This window comes from Budorcas taxicolor, chromosome 2 (genome assembly GCF_023091745.1).
Source record: "Budorcas taxicolor isolate Tak-1 chromosome 2, Takin1.1, whole genome shotgun sequence".
NCBI lineage: Eukaryota > Metazoa > Chordata > Mammalia > Artiodactyla > Bovidae > Budorcas > Budorcas taxicolor.
Window position 1 is genome coordinate 78539259 of NC_068911.1, and position 21464 is coordinate 78560722.

General features: G+C 36.6%; 1 protein-coding gene across 1 annotated transcript in view; it reads left to right on the top strand.

Annotated features, from left to right (window-relative positions):
- IFIH1 (interferon induced with helicase C domain 1) overlaps positions 1-21163 on the top strand; it is a 59667-nt gene extending 38504 nt beyond the window's left edge. The window contains exons 6-16 of the mRNA XM_052635782.1: positions 2596-2806; positions 3837-4054; positions 5208-5324; positions 7320-7443; positions 7994-8266; positions 9524-9783; positions 12177-12326; positions 16551-16712; positions 20112-20302; positions 20791-20884; positions 20984-21163. Of these exons, the coding sequence (XP_052491742.1) occupies positions 2596-2806; positions 3837-4054; positions 5208-5324; positions 7320-7443; positions 7994-8266; positions 9524-9783; positions 12177-12326; positions 16551-16712; positions 20112-20302; positions 20791-20884; positions 20984-21163 (1980 nt within the window). The remainder of the gene's footprint in view (positions 1-2595; positions 2807-3836; positions 4055-5207; positions 5325-7319; positions 7444-7993; positions 8267-9523; positions 9784-12176; positions 12327-16550; positions 16713-20111; positions 20303-20790; positions 20885-20983) is intronic.
- The last annotated feature ends 301 nt before the right edge of the window (positions 21164-21464 follow it).

The window sequence follows — 21464 nt, forward strand, 5'->3', positions numbered from 1 at the left end:
AAAGAAGTGTTCTTCCTTGGTTCTGTCCAACTAAGAAGGTCAGCCAGCCCTTATTTTTCACATAAACAGAGTTCATCTCGAAATTTAAAAAATGAATATTTTTAAAATTTTTAAATAAGATAAAAAAATCTTATTTAAAAATCTTACATTATCTAGTTTAATCTCATTTTAAAAATCTTATTTTTTAAATAAGATAACCACTGATCACATTATCAGATAATTGCATGAGGAGAAATGTAATGTTCATTCATTGATGTTTGCCCTTGAAACTCTTTCTGCCAACTTTATTTGCCATGCTGCACATTCCTGGGCTTCCACTGTACAGCTTCTTGTAGGATATAACCTTCAAGATGGCCTGGTTTGGAAAGATCTCTTGGAGAAGGAAATGGCAATCCACTCCAGTATTCTTGCCTGGGAAACCCCATGGACAGAGGGGCCTGGAGGGCCACAGTCCTTCAATTTGCTAAGAGATGGATACAACTTAGCAACTAAACAACAGGGACCCGGTTATTCCTTTCCCTAGTAATCGAGCTATTCTAAATGACTGGTGATGTGAGAACCTTGAGGTGTCAACTCAGTCACCTTCAGAGGTCACTACAACATACACTCAACTCCTTTGTTCTCTACTGAGCAACAAAACCTTAACACTTTGACCAGGTTCAGCTGTTACTGAGGCTGGACATTTCTAAGTGTAAAGTGAGGTAGAATGCAGAGTAATGACCTCACTGGGCATTGTGAATGCAGGACTGAAGAACTGACAGCACTCCTCCAATTCAGCACTAGGCTCAGGGGCAAAACAGTACCAGCCTTGCAGGTCTCACTTCTCAGACAAGGGATTGAACCTGGGCCAGGGCAGTGAAAGCCAGAATCGTAATCATTAGGTCACCTGGGAGCTCCCATAAGTTTGTTTTCTGTGTCTGTGAGTCTGTTTCTACTTTGTCAGTAAGTTCATTTGTATTTTAGATTACATTAGATTACATTTAGTTCATTTGTATTTTTTTTAGTTTACACATATATTGTTGTTCAGTCACTAAGCCATGTCCAACCTCAATGCCATGCTCCTCTGTCCTCCACTATATTCTGGAGTTTGTTCAAAGTCATGTCCATTGAGTCAGTGATGCTGTCTAATCATCTCATCCTCTGTTGCCCCCTGCTCCTCCTGCCCTCAGTCTTTCCCAACATCAAGGTCTTTTCCAATGAGTCTTTTTATCAGGTGGCCAAAGTATTGGAGCTTCAGCTTCATCATCAGTCCTTCCAATGAATATGCAGGGTTGGTTTCCTTTAGGATTGACTCATTTGATCTCCTTGCAATCTAACAGACTCCCAAGAATCTTCTCCAGCATCACAATTTGAAAGCATCAGTTCTTCAGTGCTCAACCTTATTTATGGTCATACTCTCACATTTGTACATGACTACTGGAAGAAGCATAGCTTTGACTGAATGCTTTGACCTCTCTCAGGAAAGTGATGTCTCTGCTTTTTAATATGCTGTCAAGTTTTGTCATAGTTTTTCTTCCAAGGACAGATTACATGTATAAGTTATATGATATTTTTCTTTTTCTTTTTGACTTAGTTCTCTTAGTAAGTTAATCTCTATGTCCATCCATGTTGTTTCATGTGGCATTATTGCATTCTTTTTGTGGCTGAGTAATATTCTATTATATGCATATATATATATACATAAAACATCTTTTTTATGCATTCATATGTTGATGGACATTTAGTTTGGTTCCGTGTCTTGTCTATTGTAAATTGTGCTGCTATGAACACTGAGATTCATGTATCTTTTCAAATTAGGGTTTTTGTCTTTTCTGGATATATGCCCAGGAGTAGGATTGTTGAATCATTAGTAACTCTATTTTTATTTTTTTTAAGGAACTTGATATTTTGTTCTTTTTCAGCCACCAAAGCTGGTCTAGCAGTCCATCCCTTCAACTCCACCTGTTCTCCTAGACAATATCTTAACCTTCTTACCTTTGGTTTTCTGCATCCTCCAATTCCTTAGGCAGGTTGGCTCTGGCATGATCCTCCAACAACTCTACAGCCCATAAGGGTCCTGTGAACTGTTATATTGAATTTAAAATACTCTTGGTGTTCATAGCCCTTTATAGCTTGACTTTGTTTTAAAATTTCAAATTTTGTTTCTTATTCAGGCCTAATTTCTATTTATCTCTTCACTAACCCACGGTTTACAAGATTAAAATTTTTTCTAAACCCTTCCAAAATGGAAGTTGCTTCTTCCATTTTGCTATCACTTTCTTTGTTTCCATGGAAGAATTATTACATTGTGTTGTGATCATTTGTTTTGTTTTCTTGAGTCTTGATCCATGTGCTCGGCTAGAAAGGGTTCCTGAGAGTTGTCAGCTATACCTTAAACATCTTTGTGTTCCAGACACAATGTCTACACGTAATGAAAAGACATTGAATAAATGCTTATTGACGTGTGGATGAATGAAATGATGGATAGGCTGTTACATCTAATTAACTTATAATGCAAACATTTCTGTTAATGCTTGGCACATAGTAGGCCTTTGATTAATACTATTTTTGTTTGACAATACTTTCTCTTTCTTTTTAACTTTGGCATGTTTAAAGGTACCATTAGTTGAACAGCTCTTCCGCAAAGAGTTCGAACCGTTTTTGAAGAAATGGTATCATGTTACTAGATTAAGTGGTGATACCCAATTGAAAATAACATTTCCAGAAGTTGTCAAGTCTCATGATGTTATTATCAGTACAGCTCAAATCCTTGAAAACTCCCTTTTAAACTCAGAAGAAGGTGAAGATGATGGTATAGAGTTGTCAGGTTGGTTAAAATGTTTATTTTTAGAAAATAGTATTAATATTGATAGTAGTAACAGGGACTGTATTAGTTAAATAAGTTTTTAAAGGTTGATTAAATATTTAAATGTTTATTATTTTTATGTTTTATCAATTTTTAATTGAAGTGTAGTTGATTTACAATGTTGTATTGATTTCTCCTGTATCGCAAAATGATTCATGTATACATATATACATTATTTTTTAATATTCATTTCCATTATTGTTTATCATAGGATATTGAATATAACTCTTCTACAACCTAGTTGTTTATCCATTCTACGTATAAAAGCTTACATCTGCTAACCCCAATCTCCCACTCCATAATTTTGACTTAGATTGTCTTCCATTGCTTAAGTTTTCATTAAAAACCTTCTTCCTTGGGGAAGCAAGCAAAAAGTGGGATAAGTTTTTAACTAGGTCACTTTATTCTGCGTCAATATATCATTATTAAATCAAACCAATTTGCTCAGTATTTCTAAGTACCAACAAGTTCTTTTTAAGTTTTAGTGGATCCTGTTAGATATGCCCTCTTCTCTGTAGAATAAATACAGTCCTTTCTATTTTGTGGGAGATGGGAAGAAAAGGTAGGGGCAAAGTAGGGAAGGAAGTATATGAAATCATAATTAAATGCAATGTTAAAATAAGGTAAAATTATTCTTTTTTAAATAATGTTTTTCATTTGATAGAATGAAGATAAAATTTGCCAACTTTAAATATTTTGTTAAAGAACAAAAATGTAATTCTGAGAGTGGAGTAAGTCAGGATTTGATCCATCCCATAACACTTTTTAGATCTATAAATTTTCTGAAACTCACCTATTAAATGGGGATAATAACAGGGATAGTTTCATGGTTAATATGCATAAACATCTGTGTATATGTAGGTGGCTAGGATACTTACATTTCCCTTTAAAAAGTGAGAGATACTTGGCTGCTAAGTTTACTAACTTAAAGGTACTTTTTCACTATATTTTGCCAATATGGACAAATAAACCATTTTAATTTCGTTTTAAGACTTTTCTCTCATCATCATTGATGAATGCCATCACACCAACAAAGAAGCGGTTTATAACAACATCATGAGGCGTTATTTGAAACAGAAGTTGAAAAACAATAAACTTAAGAAAGAAAACAAACCAGTGATTCCCTTACCTCAAATAGTGGGACTAACAGCCTCACCAGGTGTCGGAGGAGCCAAAAAGCAAGCCAAAGCAGAAGAACACATTTTAAAAGTAAGTCATTAACTTTATGCAGGAGTCAAAAAACCAAAGTTAGAGCAAATGCCAGTGCTTCTCGGTTAAGATTAAGTCCAAGTGCTGTGGAATGCATGAAGGATGGTATTCCATGCTCATGAGTTAAAAGAAATCTATATGCTTTGAAGTGAATAGACTCAGTCTTGTACAAAGCAGTAAGTGCCTTAATAAATTACTGTGACAGAGAACAATATCAAAAACGTTATGGAGAGCAAACTTAGTGAAAAACGGGGACAAATTAAATACCTGCCTTTAAATATCTATCCCTAACTGTCAAATGTAACGATCTATTCATAGAAGTATGCATAAACTATGAAAGTTTCTAATTTTCATACCTACTCTATGCATTTCAAAATTCCATGTTTCTTCTGTGCCTTTTTATTGTTGTTGTTCTGTGTGATACTCAGGTTCCAGGTAATTCAAATTAAATGAGAAATGGAGATATGAGAATCTTTAATTAAAAACATATTTCTTGTCTGCTGCCCCAAAATGGTAACAACACATATAGTACTATTGTTGATCTCAAGCACTGAAAGAATTCAGAGTAATTCACAGAAGATGTTGACACGAAGGCATTGTATTTGCATTTTAAGTCCCTTATTTTTAAGTTGAAGTTGGTAAAAAGCATAGAGAGTAGACAAAAGCACAATTATTTTTTCCAACATATTATTTATTACTAGAATTAAGGACTAACTCCAATCTAAATCCAGGTACATGGGCTTTGTCTGCTCCTATCTTTGCACTGTCCTCTTTCATGTGTAGAAGGAAGTGGTAATATGATTCATGGATGTCGAGATGACCCATAAATGCCTTGTGTAATATGGTTAGCTTATAAACATTCTTTTTGCATCTCTGCAATTTTCTGTACTCTCTCCATGTTACTTTTTCCATCTGGAAAAATGGAATGTAAGAAATGAAAAGAAATACTTTTTCTGGAATTTTCTACCAGCTTGATTTAGAAGTTCTGTTTTTACTCTATCAGGATGAATGTTACTGGTTGGACCCACAGTGAAGCAATACTAAAATACTGTGTTTAGCAAATCATGCTACATATTTCTCACACAAGAAAAAATTCTACACTGAATCAATTGAAAAGGAATAGTATTTGAATATTGAAGTGTCTCTTTTTCAGATATGTGCCAATCTTGATGCAGTTACCATTAAAACCGTGAAACAAAATATTAATCTACTTAAAGACCAAATAAAGGAGCCATGCAAAAAGTTTGTAATTGCAGATGACACCAAAAAAGTATGTGCTTAAATTTTTATATTTATTTGATTGATGATACTATATTCAACTGAAAGATGCAAAGATTATCTTACACTGACACTCTGAATAATATTACTTTAAATTTTTGCAGAAAAGTTTGTTTTATTCTTTTTTATTGATATTAGGCAGCAAAACACTGCTGTGAATTCTTAATCTTTTAGTTTTCTAGTTTGTACAGAGTAGCTTAGTGTTTTGTTTACTAAGTATCAGTTGTGGTGGGAGAGAAAGGGTAAGGGTGGGGAAGGTTGTAAAGCTAAACTAGAGAGATTACCATAGTTTCTTTTATTTGTTTTACTTTTCTGCATTGATTTTCCCAACATTGAACAGAGCCATTTTTGACTACCAGATTTCAGTTGGCAATGATAACAGGTATCCCACCTAATTGACTTATTTAGTTTCTTAGGAAAATATGTACAGTAAAGAAGTGAAATATTTACTTTAACAGTGCTTTTGTGATGAATATCTTATTATAAAAATCAACCTGAGTCAGTTTGAACGTTGTGACTAGAACATTATGCCAGTACTTTCTTTTGTAAACTATAAAAAGCACCATAAATTTTAGCTGTGTGTCCTTGATAGTAAGTGTAATCTTTGCAAATCTACCTCATAAGGATGTTGAGTTATGAAATATGCATAATAGATAATATTGTGTTTGAAATATAAGCACCAAACTAATGTTAGCAACAAATCTCCATAGGTCATTCTTTTCTGGAAATTTTGAAAAATAGAACTGTCTGTTCCAGCTGAACTAGCACGTTTGACTGTACCTGATTTTTCTTCACTTTTTTCATTCAGTTTTACTTAATAAGTTTAAATGCATGTTTCTAATCATAATCATTAAAATTAATCCTCAGCATCCTCAAAGAATTTGCTACCTTATCTTTTAACTTAATTAACTTATGCTGTGCTTAGTCATGCAGTTGTGTCCGATTCTTTGCGACCCTGTGGACTATAGCCTACCAGGCTCCTCTGTCCGTGGAATTCTCCAGGCAAGAATACTGGAGTGGGTTGCCATGCCCTCCTCCAGGTTCCTCCAACTTTATTAACTTTAGTTATACTTTTTATTGGGTTTCCCTGGTAGCTCAGCTGGTAAAGAATCCACCTGCAGTGCCAGAGACCTGGGTTCACTCTCTGGGTTGGGAAGATTCCCTGGAGAAGGGAACGGCTTACCCACCCCAGTGTTCTGGCCTGGAGAATTCCATGGACTATATGGTCCATGGGGTCAAAAAGAGACGGACATGACTGAGTGACTTTCATTTCACATACTTTTTTTATTGAAGTATTAATATAACACACATACAGAAAGGTTCAAATTCATAAGTGTGCAGATTGCTGAATCTTCATAAACTGAAAACACTTGTATAACCAAAATCCAGATCAAGGGACTTCCCTTGCAGTCCAGTGGTTAAGACTCCATCCTTCCAGTGTAGGAAGCGTGGGTTTGATCCCTGGTCGGGGAACTGAGATCCCACATGCTAAGCAGCGTGGCCAAAAATAAAAAATGAAATCCCCATAGTATGTATTCTTCTATGTCTGGCTTTTCTCAAAACTCTACCTTTTAAAATTTTATCTTGGTACAAATAATATTGAAACCAGTTCTTCACCAAGGAATGTTTTTTTAAATTAAGTTCAGGCTTTTTAAATAATTGGGATATTAACTTTAATATGTATTTTTAAAATAGCTATGAGCATTCAAGATGTAGGACATTCATTAATTTTATTTTTTAAGTTTTAAACGGGAAATTCCAGCACAGATACCTAGTGTTGGTGTGGTGTGGCTTGAGGGTTGAGGTAAAATAGAAACTGATAAAAAAAAAAAGAAAATGAATGCATAAAGAGGTGATCAGAGTAACTTGTTACTTTGTCTAGACAATGAGTCTGAATCAAATTTGTTATAACATATAAATTATTAAAGATAATGCTATTAATTCAACAATATAAACATATAAGAATAAGTATATCATTTATTTTTAGGATCCATTTAAAGATAAGCTGCTAGAAATAATGACAAAGATTCAAATTTTTTGCCAAATTAGTCCAATGTCAGATTTTGGAACTCAACCCTATGAACAATGGCTCATTCAAATGGAAAAAAAAGGTAATTTGGGTTTTAACATAACATTTGCTTTATCCCATGTTTATACCAAGATTCCAGGTCACGTGTTCCCAAGCAAACGGAAAGCAAATATAATAGCAAATGGAATTTCTGTGTTCTAAGTAGGACAAGGATAAAAATGTCCTGACTCCTTATCTAAGGAAAGAGGCACAAATTCATCCATTTTCTCTTAATCTCCAGAGTCTTTCACTTATTATATATTTAAAGTATTAAGATAAATATTAGCATCTCTGTTTCCACATGCAAACTTAACTAATGTGTTTTTCATGCTATTCCTCAGAGTCAGCATGAATCAAGTGGTTTTTTTTTTTTTTTTTTGCTGATGCAGAATAGAAGTAGCAAGCCTAGGAGTCAGAAATTCGCCTCCTTTTTGTGCTCATGGCACATTTTGAGCCTTAATTTGCTCATTTTAAAACCAAAGTGAAGCCTATTTTCAAGTCAGTATCATAAACATATTAACATATTTAAGTCCACAGCACACTTGGGGGAGTATTCTACCATTATTTCATTGTACATAACATATTTTTCATAGCTGCAAAAGAAGGAAATCGCAAAGATCGTGTTTGTGCAGAACATCTGAGGAAGTACAATGAGGCCCTACAAATTAATGACACAATCCGTATGATTGATGCATATAATCACCTTGAAACTTTCTACAATGATGAGAAAGAGAAGAAGTTTGCGGTCCTCCTAGGAGATGACAGTGATGAGAGTGATGACGATGGTGATAATGAAGATGTGGGTGATGGAAAGACACCTTTGAAGCTGCACGAGACAGATGACTTTCTCATATCTCTATTTTTGGGTAAGAATCAGTGTAACATTTTTGCATGGACTCATGCATTTATCACTTTGGCATGAACCCACTGCTTCTTAAGAACTCTTCAAAAAGTTCTCTTAAAATTTCTCGTTTTCAAAGAAGAAACTCCATTCATACTGGAGCTATTTCTAATTGATGAGATTAACTAGCGATGAGCTGTATTATCTTAATTTATCATTTGGTCATCTGGTTTTATTATTAGGTTGACCACAATAAATTTATTTTAAAAACTAGCCTGATTATTGGATATGGCACAAGATTAACTATAGCTGAACTTCTTAGTACTTCATTATATGAAGTCTTCCAGTTAGTTATTCATATATTTTATAAATTTAAGCTAATTATTTCTTGCAAATCAAAACTGTAATAAAATGTCACCTCACACAGTCAGAATGGCCATCTACAAATAGCAAGTGCTAGAGAGAGTGTGGAGAAAAATGAGCTGTCCTGCACTGCTGATGGAAATGTAAATTTGTGGAGCCACTGTTGAGAACAGTATGGAGGCTCCCTAAAAAACTAAAAAGAGTTACTATATGATCCAGCAATCCTATTCCTGGGCATATATCCAGAGAGCACTCTAATTTGGAAAGATGCATGCATCCAAATGCTCAGAGCAGCACTATTCACAATAGCCAAGACATGGATGCAACCTAAATGTACATCAATAGATGAATGGATAATAAAGATGCTATACATCTATATCTATATTTATATCATCTGTGTCTGTAGCTATACATGTACACAGACAATGAAAGATACTACTCAGCTATAAAAGAAGAATGAAATAATGCCATTTGTAGCTACATGGGTGAACCTGGAGATTATCATACTAAATGAAGTAAGCCATTCAGAGAAAGACAACTAATTATCTGGTATCACTTATATGTGGAAAGTCAAATATGATACAAACTTATTTATAAAACAGAAACAGACTCACAGACACAGATAGGAAATTTATGGCTACCAAAGGGGAAAGGCAGAGGGAGAGGGATAAATTGAGAGTTTGGGATTGGCATATACAAACTACAATCCATATATATATATAAGACAGATAAAGAGCAAGGTCCTACTGTATAGCCCAGGGAACTGTATTCAGTATTTTGGAATAAGCCATAATGGAGAAGAATACTTAAAAATGTATATATATTTCTGTATACTTTGCTGTATATCTGAAACTGACAGAACATTGTAAATCGAGTATGCTTGAGTTAAAAAAGGAAATAAATGAATTATTTCTTAAAGGAAATAAGAAAAAGTTGAAAAAACTAGCCCAAAACCCAGAACATGAAAATGAAAAGCTCATCAAATTGAGAAACACCATAATGGAACAATATTCAAGGACTGAAGGGTCAGCACGAGGAATAATTTTCACAAAAACACGACAGAGTGCATATGCCCTTTCCCAGTGGATTACTGAAAATGAAAAATTTTCAGAAGTAGGAGTCAAAGCCCACCATCTTATTGGCGCTGGACACAGCAGTGAGTTCAAGCCCATGACACAGGTGAAAACATCCTTTTGGATTTTTTTTTCTTATGTTGTCATTTCTCTTCACTTGTAGTCTTTTCTCATCAATCTTCTCACCAACCCACAAATACTTTAATAAAATGAAACAATTGTTCTTGAAAGAAAATGTGAGTTTAATAGCCATCAATCTGTGGCGTTTGATAGGCTGAACTTTGTTCTAGGAATCACTTTCTCCATGATCTTGGAGGAACTTTCTATATTGGGTTTCTTTTGCAAAAATGCTTAACACTTTAACTTAGTAACAAAATGGGAAAACAGTCACAATATAATATCAAATGGAAAAGTCAAATCTCCACAAAAATGTGTGCATTATAATTAGAACTATGTAAAATATGTTTGCATAGGATGAGATCTTTAAGGGAACTTGGAAAAATTAAGACATTTGATGTGATAGAGATTTGGGACCATGAGAGATTTTCTTTTCAAGTTTTGTTTTGTTTTGCTTTTAATTTATTATACTACTTATGTGAACAATAAAAAACGCTTGGAAGAAGGAAAAAAAGATACTTATAGAGATTATAAATATAAGTGAAATAGAAATGGCTTGTTAGTGTAAAATGTCTTCTGAAGTCCTATTTGTCCTGAGTTTTTCTGGACAAAGGGACACTTTAGTTCCATTAAGGTCATCATCATTTGGTTCATTGGAACAAACTGAATTTGTTTTAACATTGATTGAAAAGAAGTTGTTCTTCAAATTGTGCACCAAAACTCTTGGTAAACTCTCTACTTATATTGGAGTTGCCTCTAAAGTTTATGCCAAAGAAAGCACTGTTTTCTTTAGGTAAGGAGTTTACATCCTTCTTTATGATGAGAGCTGCTTTACCTGATATGTTTTCCTCTTTGCCCTAGCTGCCAGGAAACTTATAGCAAAACTGAAGTTCATTCTCTCAGCTTCTGTTTTAATTCCTATAAGTCATATACCTATACTTTTTCACTGTTCGTCCCACTTTTTAGTTTTTATTCTATTAGCTTTAGTGTTAAGACTTTGATTCTATTTGGCCTTGGCTCCTCTTTGGAAAGAAATGGGTTACAAATGGCAAGTATGCATTCAGGCCACTTTTTGCTTATCCAGTTTTGACTAGGTGGCTGAATGCCAAAATATAGAACACACCCCCTTCATCATTCCCCACATCCTCACCTGTAGACTAACTTGGACTTACTCATTGGAAGAGGAGTTAGGCATTTATGTAATATGATGGGAGGGTCTGACACTGAGTCTGAAATTCTCACTATTAAAGTTACTCCTTTGAATGAAGGCACAAACATCTAAAATTCAAGGATCTGTCTAGTTTGTATCAATAGTGGGCATGAGTGCAAGAAGGAGAAATTATCAGAGAAGACTGGAGAGGGATCTTTCTGCAGGATTCTCCAGCAGTTAGAAGTCAAAAAGAAAGATATATGTCATCCTGCCTCTGAAAAGAATTGGATGGGAATAGGAGAACATACAGTCTGTCTGACAGTTGTATTTTTATTTAATGTATGGAGGCAAAAGATAGGGTAAATATACACCAAAGGCCACTGGATCAACAGCTTTGATAAGAATAGTTATGAAAATAAAACTCCACTGGCTACATCAAGCTAGGATTATGCTCACCAGTTCCTCCCATGTAAGAGCCAAAGTGAATATTTGATTCTTTTACCTATGTTAACTTGCAAAATTCAGATTTTTAAAATTTAAATATAACTGTTTTAATTACATTTTTAATAACCTATTATTTCATTTTTATTTATATCATCCTTTTGAACAGATAATATATTTACCTCTTTAAAAATTAATAAGGTACAGGGCACACTGGTGTCCTTCAGTCTCCCAGCTCCTCTCCCTGGAGGCAACCAACGCTTTCAGTTTCTGCCAGGAATACTTCATGTTTCTTTGCTTGAATGACTCTTAAAGTGACCAAATGCAAAATACAGGGTATATTTTCTCTCTGACTCAAAATTTGACTGTCTTTAAAAGTGTCATTGCATCTTATTCTCTGACTGTTAAAGATTCTGAAGTTAATGTAGTAAAAAGCAAAGCCTATTTTAGTTTCTCATTGCTGTATCCTCTTCTCAGCTGAAAGCATCTCCTTCTTTCTTCCTCCTAAGTCACCCATCAGTTTGTTTCCTTGGCACAAATGATGGCCTTCCCACCTCCAGACTGGAGGATGGAAATATTTTTGTTATTGTGCGGTAATCCCAGATTGGAAATCAAATGTTGCCTCACCATCATGTCTTTGTTCAATGCCAAAAACAGATGGCAGCAAATCCGTGTATGATCTAATCCTTTCATTTACACTGACCAGTTGCAATTTAGTATTTCTTTTCCTAATTAGAAGATTTTAATGTGTTTAGCATTATAACATTTAATTTACTAAAATGTTTCTACAGAATGAACAAAAAGAAGTCATTAGTAAATTTCGCACGGGAAAAATAAATCTGCTTATCGCTACCACAGTGGCAGAAGAAGGTCTGGATATTAAAGAATGTAATATCGTTATCCGTTATGGTCTCGTCACTAATGAAATAGCCATGGTCCAGGTACATTCAGATACCTCAAATATGTTAATTTCTTAATTTGTGTTCTTGTTTTGTTTTCTTTTAGTAAAAGCACACATGAAATGGAAAGTCAAAGTTGCTCACTTGTGTCCGACTCTTTGCGACCCCATGGACTATACAGTCCATGGAATTATCCAGGCCAGAATACTGGAGTGGGTAGTCCTTCCCTTCTCCAAGGATCTTCCAATTCAGGGATTGAACCCAGGTCTCCCACATTGCAGGCGGATTCTTTACCAGCTGAGCCACAGAGGAAGCCCTTTTTTTCTGTGTTTTGATTTCTTTTAATAGAACAGCACACGTAGTTTAAAAAATATATCTGTTTTCTTACAAAAAGAGAAATCAACCAGATAATCAGAAAGCCACCAAATTAAGAAATACTTGTATATCAGAAGTTGATGTGTTAAATGCCTCACTACTCAGAATGAATTTTTCATGAGGATGATAGCATTGATGGTGAGGTTCCTGGCCAAGGCCATAACATTTTTGTTACTCAGTTCAGTTCAGTTCAATTCAGTCACTCAGTCGTATCCAACTCTTTGCGACCCCATGAATCACAGCACACCAGGCATCCCTGTCCATCACCATCTCCCGGAGTTCACTCAAACTCACTTCCAATGAGTTGGTGATCCCATCCAGCCATCTCATCCTCTGTCGTCCCCTTTTCCTCCTGCCCCCAATCCCTCCCAGCATCAGAGTCTTTTCCAATGAGTCAACTCTTCACATGAGGTGGCCAAAGTACTGGAGTTTCAGCTTTAGCATCATTCCTTCCAAAGAACACCCAGGACTGATCTCCTTTAGAATGGACTGGTTGGATCTCCTTGTAGTCCAAGGGACTCTCAAGAGTTTTCTCCAACACCACAGTTCAAAAGCATGAATTCTTCGGTGCTCAGCCTTCTTCACAGTCCAACTCTCACATCCATACATGACCACTGGAAAAACCATAGCCTTGACTAGATGGACCTTTTTTGGCAAAGTAATGTCTCTCCTTTTCAATATGCTATCTAGGGTGGTCATAACCTTCCTTCCAAGGAGTAAGCGTCTTTTAATTTCATGGCCACAGTCACCATCTGCAGTGATTTTGGAGCCCCCAAAATAAAGTCTGACACTGTTTCCACTGTTTCCCCATCTATTTCCCATGAAGTGATAGGACCAGATGCCATGATCTTCGTTTTCTGTATGTTGAGCTTTAAGCCAACTTTTTCACTCTCCTCTTTCACTTTCATCAAGAAGCTTTTTAATTTCTCTTCACTTTCTGCCATAAGGGTGGTGTCATCTGCATATCTGGGGTTATTGATATTTCTCCCGGCAATCTTGATTCCAGCTTGGGCTTCTTCCAGCCCAGCGTTTCTCATGATATACTCTGCATATAAAGTTAAATAAGCAGGGTGACAATATTCAGCCTTCATGTACTCCTTTTCCTGTTTGGAACCAGTCTGTTGTTCCATGTCCAGTTCTAACTGTTGCTTCCTGACCTGCATATAGGTTTCTCAAGAGGCAGGTCAGGTGGTCTGGTATTCCCATCTTTTTCAGAATTTTCCACAGTTCATTGTGATCCACACAGTCAAAGGCTTTGGCATAGTCAATAAAGCAGAAATAGATGTTTTTCTGGAACTCTCTTGCTTTTTCGATGATCCAGCGGATGTTGGCAATTTGATCTCTGGTTCCTCTGCCATTTCTAAAACCAGCTCGAACATCTGGAAGTTCACGATTCAGGTATTGCTGAAGCCTGGCTTAGAGAATTTTGAGCATTGCTTTACTAGCATGTGAGATGAGTGCAATTGTGTGGTAGTTTGAGCATTCTTTGGCATTGCCTTTCGTTGGGATTGGAATGAAAACTGACCTCTTCCAGTCCTGTGGCCACTGCTGAGTTTTCCAAATTTGCTGGCATATTGAGTGCAGCACTTTCACAGCATCATCTTCCAGGATTTGAAATAGCTCCACCGGAATTCCATCACCTCCACTAGCTTTGTTTGTAGTGATGCTTTCTAAGGCCCGCTTGACTTCACATTCCAGGATGTCTGGCTCTAGGTGAGTGATCACACCATCGTGATTATCTTGGTCATGAAGATCTTTTTTGTACAGTTCTTCTGTGTATTCTTACCACCTCTTCTTAATATCTTCTGCTTCTGTTGGGTCCAGACCATTTCTGTCCTTTATCGAGCCCATCTTTGCATGAAATGTTCCCTTGGTATCTCTAATTTTCTTGAAGAGATCTCTAGTCATCCCCATTCTGTTGTTTTCCTCTATTTCTTTGCATTGATCGCTGAAGAAGGCTTTCTTATCTCTTCTTGCTATTCTTTGGAACTCTGCATTCAGATGCTTATATCTTTCCTTTTCTCCTTTGCTTTCCACTTCTCTTCTTTTCACAGCTATTTGTAAGGCCTCCTCAGACAGCCATTTCTCCTTTTTGCATTTCTTTTCCATGGGGATGGTCTTGATCCCTGTCTCTTACAATGTCACGAACCTCCATCCATAGATCATCAGGCACTCTATCTATCAGATCTAGGCCCTTAAATCTATTTCTCACTTCCACTGTATAATCATAAGGGATTTGATTTAGGTCATACCTGAATGGTCTGTTGGTTTTCCCTACTTTCTTCAATTTAAGTCTGAATTTGGCCATAAGGAGCTCATGATCTGAGCCACAGTCATCTCCCGGTCTTGTTTTTGCTGACTGCATAGAGCTTCTCCATCTTTAGCTGCAAAGAATATAATCAATCTGATTTCGGTGTTGACCATCTGGTAATGTCCATGTGTAGAGTCTTCTCTTGTGTTGTTGGAAGACGGTATTTGCTATGACTGGTGCGTTCTCTTGGCAAAACTCTATTAACCGTTGCCCTGCTTCATTCCGTATTCGAAGGCCAAATTTGCCTGTTACTCCAGGTGTTTCTTGACTTCCTACTTTTGCATTCCAGTCCCCTATAATGAAAAGGACATCTTCTTTAGGTGTTAGGTCTAAAAGGTCTTGTTGGTCTTCATAGAACTTCAAGAACATCAGCTTCTTCAGTGTTACTGGTTGGGGAATAGACTTGGATTACTGTGATATTGAATGGTTTGCCTTGGAAATGAACAGAGATCATTCTGTCGTTTTTGAGATTGCATCCAAGTACTGCATTTTGGACTCTTTTGTTGACCATGATGGCTACTCCATTTCTTCTAAGGGACTCCTGCCCACAGTAGTAGATTTAATGGTCATCTGAGTTAAATTCACCCATTCCAGTCCATTTTAGTTTGCTGATTCCTAGAATGTCGACGTTCACTCTTACCATTTCCTGTTTTACCACTTCCAATTTGCCTTGATTCATGGACCTAACATTCCAGGCTCCTATGCAATATTGCTCTTTACAGCATCAGACCTTGCTTCTATCACCCACTCCAATATTCTTGCCTGGAGAATCCCTATGGACAGAGGAGATTGGAGGGCTATACTCCATGGGGTCACAAAGAGTCAGACATGACTGAACAACTAAGCAGAGCACAGCATAGTAATGTACCACCACACTGAATGTGTTTTCTTACAACTTTGAAGGTAGATGCCAGAAACAATGGCACTCGCCTCAGCTCTGGTGTCAAAGTCAGAGAGGCCCTTCTCCCCAGTTGTCCCCCTACTGGGAAGGTGGGCAATGGGGCTCCCCATCCCAAATCACTGATGATGGTTTGTAGGGTTTGAGAGGGGTACCTGGGGAAAAGAAGGGCAAGACAGGATGGCCTTGTGTCGTTGAGGCTTTTGAGGGCCAGTGTGGGCTTCCGTGGTGGCTCAGTGGTAAAGAACTCACCTGCCAGTGCAGGAGATATAAGAGACAGGTTCGATCCCTAGATTGGGAAGATCCCTTTGAGAAGGGCATGACAACCCTCTCTAGTATGATTACCTGGAGGGTCCCATGTACAGAGGAGCCTGGCAGGCTCTAGTTCATGGGGTCACAAAAACTCTGACACGACTGCAGTGACATAGCACGCATGTACGCATGCGTGTGGGAACCTAACCATCATCATTCTACAACATTGTTTTTCACTGAAGTGCATTTTGAGTTTCAAATAGCCAACTTATTAAGAAAATGGATAATAACTGACCTTACAGAGAATAGAGGAATCATTTGATGATGGGATATTGAGCAGTGAATATCATTCCAGAACAAAAACAGGAGCATTTGTAGGAAAGCACAGCCCTTTATTGACTTCATTGACTTGATTTCTTTCTGTTCTCAGGCCCGTGGTCGAGCCAGAGCTGATGAGAGCACCTATGTTCTGGTTGCCCAAAGCGGCTCAGGGGTTGTTGAACGTGAAACAGTTAATGATTTCCGAGAGAAAATGATGTATAAAGCTATAGACCGTGTTCAAAATATGAAACCAGAGGAGTATGCTCGTAAGGTATTGATTTGGGCTAACTCTGAATTTAGTTTTCACTTTTAAATGGCTGTCTGTGGTTGCCATGATATCTCTTTGTGTTTAAGCATCTAAACAGAAATTGTGCTGAATTATAAATTCCAGTTTGAAAGACTGTTTTGAGACCAGATTCACATACAAAGACTCAAGATCCGTGGTGGGCAGAAATCATCAGGGAGCTGTTCTATAAAGTTTGATAATATAAATTTAGATTTTCCCTGATCCAGAAAAACTAGTGCAACTCACTTATTCAATTCAACCTGGTTGTTTTGGTCCCATCTAATCTGTACAGGCACAATTTTTTTCATTTTAGAAATATTTGTGAAGTGCCTACTGCGTGTTAGGCAACAGGCAACACTGTTGTAAAAACAGTGAATGTAGCCGCAAGCAACGCAGATAGATCCCTCCTGCATGAAACTTGTATTTGAGTGAGTACATGGTGAGATTTGAGGAGGAGAAACGATAAAGAGAAATAAAGCAAGTAATACATGTATGGAGAGGAGAGCTGAAGCATTAGGTCAAGACAATGTGAAACAAACATCTAGTTGGGCACTTTAGGTTAGGTGTTTGGGAAAGGCCTCTCTAAGAGGGAGAGACATTGAGGCTAGCCCCGAATGTTAAGAAAATAGATCCTATACCATCTTGCTGCATCTCAGTTTACCAACATAGAATCATTTGAGTTGTGAGAGGAATGCAGCAAAGGAAGAATGTATTTCTACAATATTTCAGGAAATCCCCCATACCACTGAATTAAAGACTGTAACTACTATAATAGCAAACAATCCATTTAGAAGAAAATTCACACCCTTGCATATGGGTGTGAATGTTAGTTTCTTAACATTGGAATTGGCTGTACCCTAAATAGAGTTTCACGGAAGGGATGCTTTCAAATTGGTGTGCATTGCTATAACCAACTCCAAGGTTTCCTGGCCAGGTTTCTACACGAATTTATATTTTAAAACCCCTTTAAATATAAGGCAAACCAAACATTTTGTGGTGTCAAATCAAACATTTGTAGCCATATAATACCACTGGAAAGTTAGCACTTTACATTTAAAGTACTAAATGAATAAATCACGTGGGATGTTTTTCAAAGATTGATGTTTCAAGACCAGTGTTTTGTATAAACTCTAGAACCATCTCTGGAGTTTGTGAGTCACACTTTTCCAGATAATCTCTAGAAAAGACACAGTCTCTTTGGGGGCCCTATGGACTATCTTATTTAGGTCTCCTTTGGCTAAGAGACCTACTCTCTTAAAATTGCTGCAGGGAGACAAACCCAGAGAAGGGATGGCAATGACATGGGGTATGTGTCACCACTACTCTGTTCAAAGCCCCATCACACATTGCCACCAGGTCAAAACACTTTTCTACTGATTTAAGAATCCTTCTCAACATAACATTGGGGCAACCACTAATAAACAGTTTGAGTTGACATATAAGGGGAGGTCTATTTTCCATGTTATATACTGAGTTTATGCATAACCCCAAGCTTCTTCAATCAAATCAGACTTCTAGGAGTAAGTTGAAGATACTAAACATTGTCCCTGGCCTTGACCCAACAACATTTGCCAGATTACATTTTAGCTGGAATTAGACTGATTATTATTGGAGAAGGAAATGGCACCCCACTCTAGTATTCTTGCCTGCAAAATTCCATGGTGGAGATTAGTGTGCTACACTGCAGTCCATGAGGTTGCAAGGAGTTGGGCACGACTGAGCATGCATGCAGACTGATTATAGCTCTGCCTCCCATATATTTGTTATGATTTCTTTTCTTTTCTGGCCCTTTTAGTTGTTTCATATCCTTAACTAGCTTAGAGTTATTCTTTTGGTTTCTAGTGTCCTGGTTACATAGCCAAACACTGACCTTTGTTTTGTTTGCTTTTTTTTTCTGTTGCATTCATAGTTATTTCTTAATTGCCCATATGTATCTGTTCCTATGCCAGATCATCTTTTCACCAGCTCACTGAACTGTAAATATCCTGCAAGAACAGCCTAATTAAACTTTTAAAGAACAGAATACTTCAATTCATTATACTGTTATAATTTACATAGGAAATTTGTCTTCATACTTATCTGATTAAATCGTATTATAGCCCACAGGTTCACTTGCAAGGTTTGTTCTGTTTTCTGTACTAACTATGGCTGCCTCAAGTCAAGGTCTAAAACAGAGGTGAGAGCCAGAGAACTGGGCTATTCAGTTTTTGTTCATCAGCACGGATAGTTTACTTTTCCTGAAAACTTTCCTTTGATTTTAAGGAAAACAATGGCTTCCTCCACAACTTGATATCAATTTGTCATCTTTGAGAGGTTTAGTTTGGAGGTAAATTATTTAAAAACTAGAATTGTCTACTGTGAAGTTGTATAAGTATGAGAACTGGCTAGTCTCTATCTCAAGTTTTATATCTCTCATAAATTATATTATTTCTGTTATGAATAAGTTTCTCCATTAGCCACAGAATTGGGAATATAAAAATTTAAAGATTTTATTCTCTCATATGAAGACTGTGGGTAATCTAGACATAACACAATAGCTCCGTGATGTCATGAGGATGCCAAAATTCCTTTCTCTTCTCTGCCTTTTTACTATTTGGCTCCCATTCTCAAGGTCAAAGCTTTTAGAATTTCAACTGCTGCATGTTCACTCTAAGAAGGAAGGAGGAGAAAGATGGAAAAAGCAACAGTGCCCATGCCAGCTACCTGATACTTAAAGATCCTTTCTGGAAATTTTGTTCAACATCTTATAGACTTATGTCTTAAAGGCCACTGACTCATAAATGTAGTTATTTAGTGGTGTATTTCCACTCAGAATAAAATTGTAGTTCTGTTACTATGAAGAATGGATCCTAGGTGGGAAACTAGTATCTTCTGTCACAGTTGTATAGAGATAAAATAGTGACAAGTCTGGAAGTTACACTGTATGAAGAGAAATGAAAGAAACTGCAGGCTTATCATGGATAAGAAACGACTAAGGGTGATGAAGTAAGAATGTTTAGTTCTTTAAAGAGACTTCATGTGGAAGAAAGAGTAAACTTATTTTATGAGATAAAATTAAAACCTATGGAGATGCGGATTAGAAGGAGTTTCGTTGTTTTTGTCATTGTTTCCTTCTTCTTTATTAAATATTGCCAAACATTTTCTCACAGTAGAGCGTTTTAAAAAATGGAATGGGATATGTTTTGCACACTTAAGGATTCCATATTTCCATGATTGTAGGAGAAGATTCTATACTAAACTCTTTGGGAGCCATCACCTCATCACTTTTATTTTTAGACTATAAGTCAAGTGTATATTTTCATAACTATCTAAGATCTCTGAATTCCAGGCAACTTACTTCATTGAAACTATGAAAAAAAACTCACATTGAATATTCTTTTGCAGATTTTGGAATTACAGATGCAAAGTATAATGGAAAAGAAAATGAAAACCAAGAGAAGTATTGCAAAGCAGTTCAAGGACAAGCCATCATTAATAAATTTTCTGTGTAAAAACTGTAGTGTGCCAGCCTGCTCTGGAGAAGATATCTACGTAATTGAGAAGATGCACCATGTCAATATGACACCAGAGTTCAAGTAAGTCCAAGAGAAGACTTAAAGTCTTTTAAGTTTCTTTATAAGGGATAAAGCAGTTTGTATTGTAAATGGTCTAACAAAATAGTACACATGAGATTCACTATTTTTCCAGAACTTCCCCTTCTTAGTCCCCAAATTATGAACCTTATTTCAAGGGTCCATTTTTCAAATATATACACAAAGGCAGGAAAGGAGAAGTGTAAGACCCAAAGCCATTTTCATCCAAACCAGATCAGTTTGTGAATGCTCATATTTATTTTCAACTTCTTGAGCATCTTAAGTCTAATTAAAATAATCAACAGACATGGAAGAAGCCATAAAAAGCAACATACCGTGAGAGGTGTGTGCCCAGTGATTTGGCCGAAGGGGTGAAGTATAGAACGGTGCATGCATGTAGATGACTGGCAAGCCCAGTAGTGTGTGCCATGGGCTGTGTACTGGTCCTTTATGAATTCTCAGGGATAATTCTGACTCCTTGATAATTTTAGGAAACTGTACTTTGTGAGAGGAAACAAAGCACTGCAAACAACGTGTGCTGAGTATCAAACAAATGGCGAGATAATCTGCAATAAATGTGGCCAAGTAAGTAAATTGCTGTGGGCTTAATTTTACTTTGGCCAAAGGAATTCTTAATTGAATGTGCATTTAATCTTTCCTCTCCCTCTCTCTTTTGTTTTCCAGGCTTGGGGAACGATGATGGTGCACAAAGGCTTAGATTTGCCTTGTCTCAAAATAAAGAATTTTGTAGTGGTTTTCCAAAATAATTTACCAAAGAAACAATACAAAAAGTGGGTAGAATTACCAATCACATTTCCTGATCTTAACTATTCGGAATATTGTTTGTTTAGTGATGAGGACTGATGTTTGATTCCAGATTTCTTTTAAAAATATTAACAACTTGACATTTACATGATTTTGATTGTTTTCATCATACTACAGAACTTATGTGAACATTAATAAAAGTCAATGCTTTACTCTGTATTGAGCTATATGAAAGAAGACAATATATTATGCTTTCAATTTCTACCTTGTTGGTGGGCAGAGGTTAAAAATGAAAACCTTCCAGCAAAACCCTTTAGTGTGGAGCAGTATATTGCTGTGGGAAGGATGTTCGAGTATAAATAAGGATCTGAGGTACTAATCTCAGTCTTGTCACTAAATT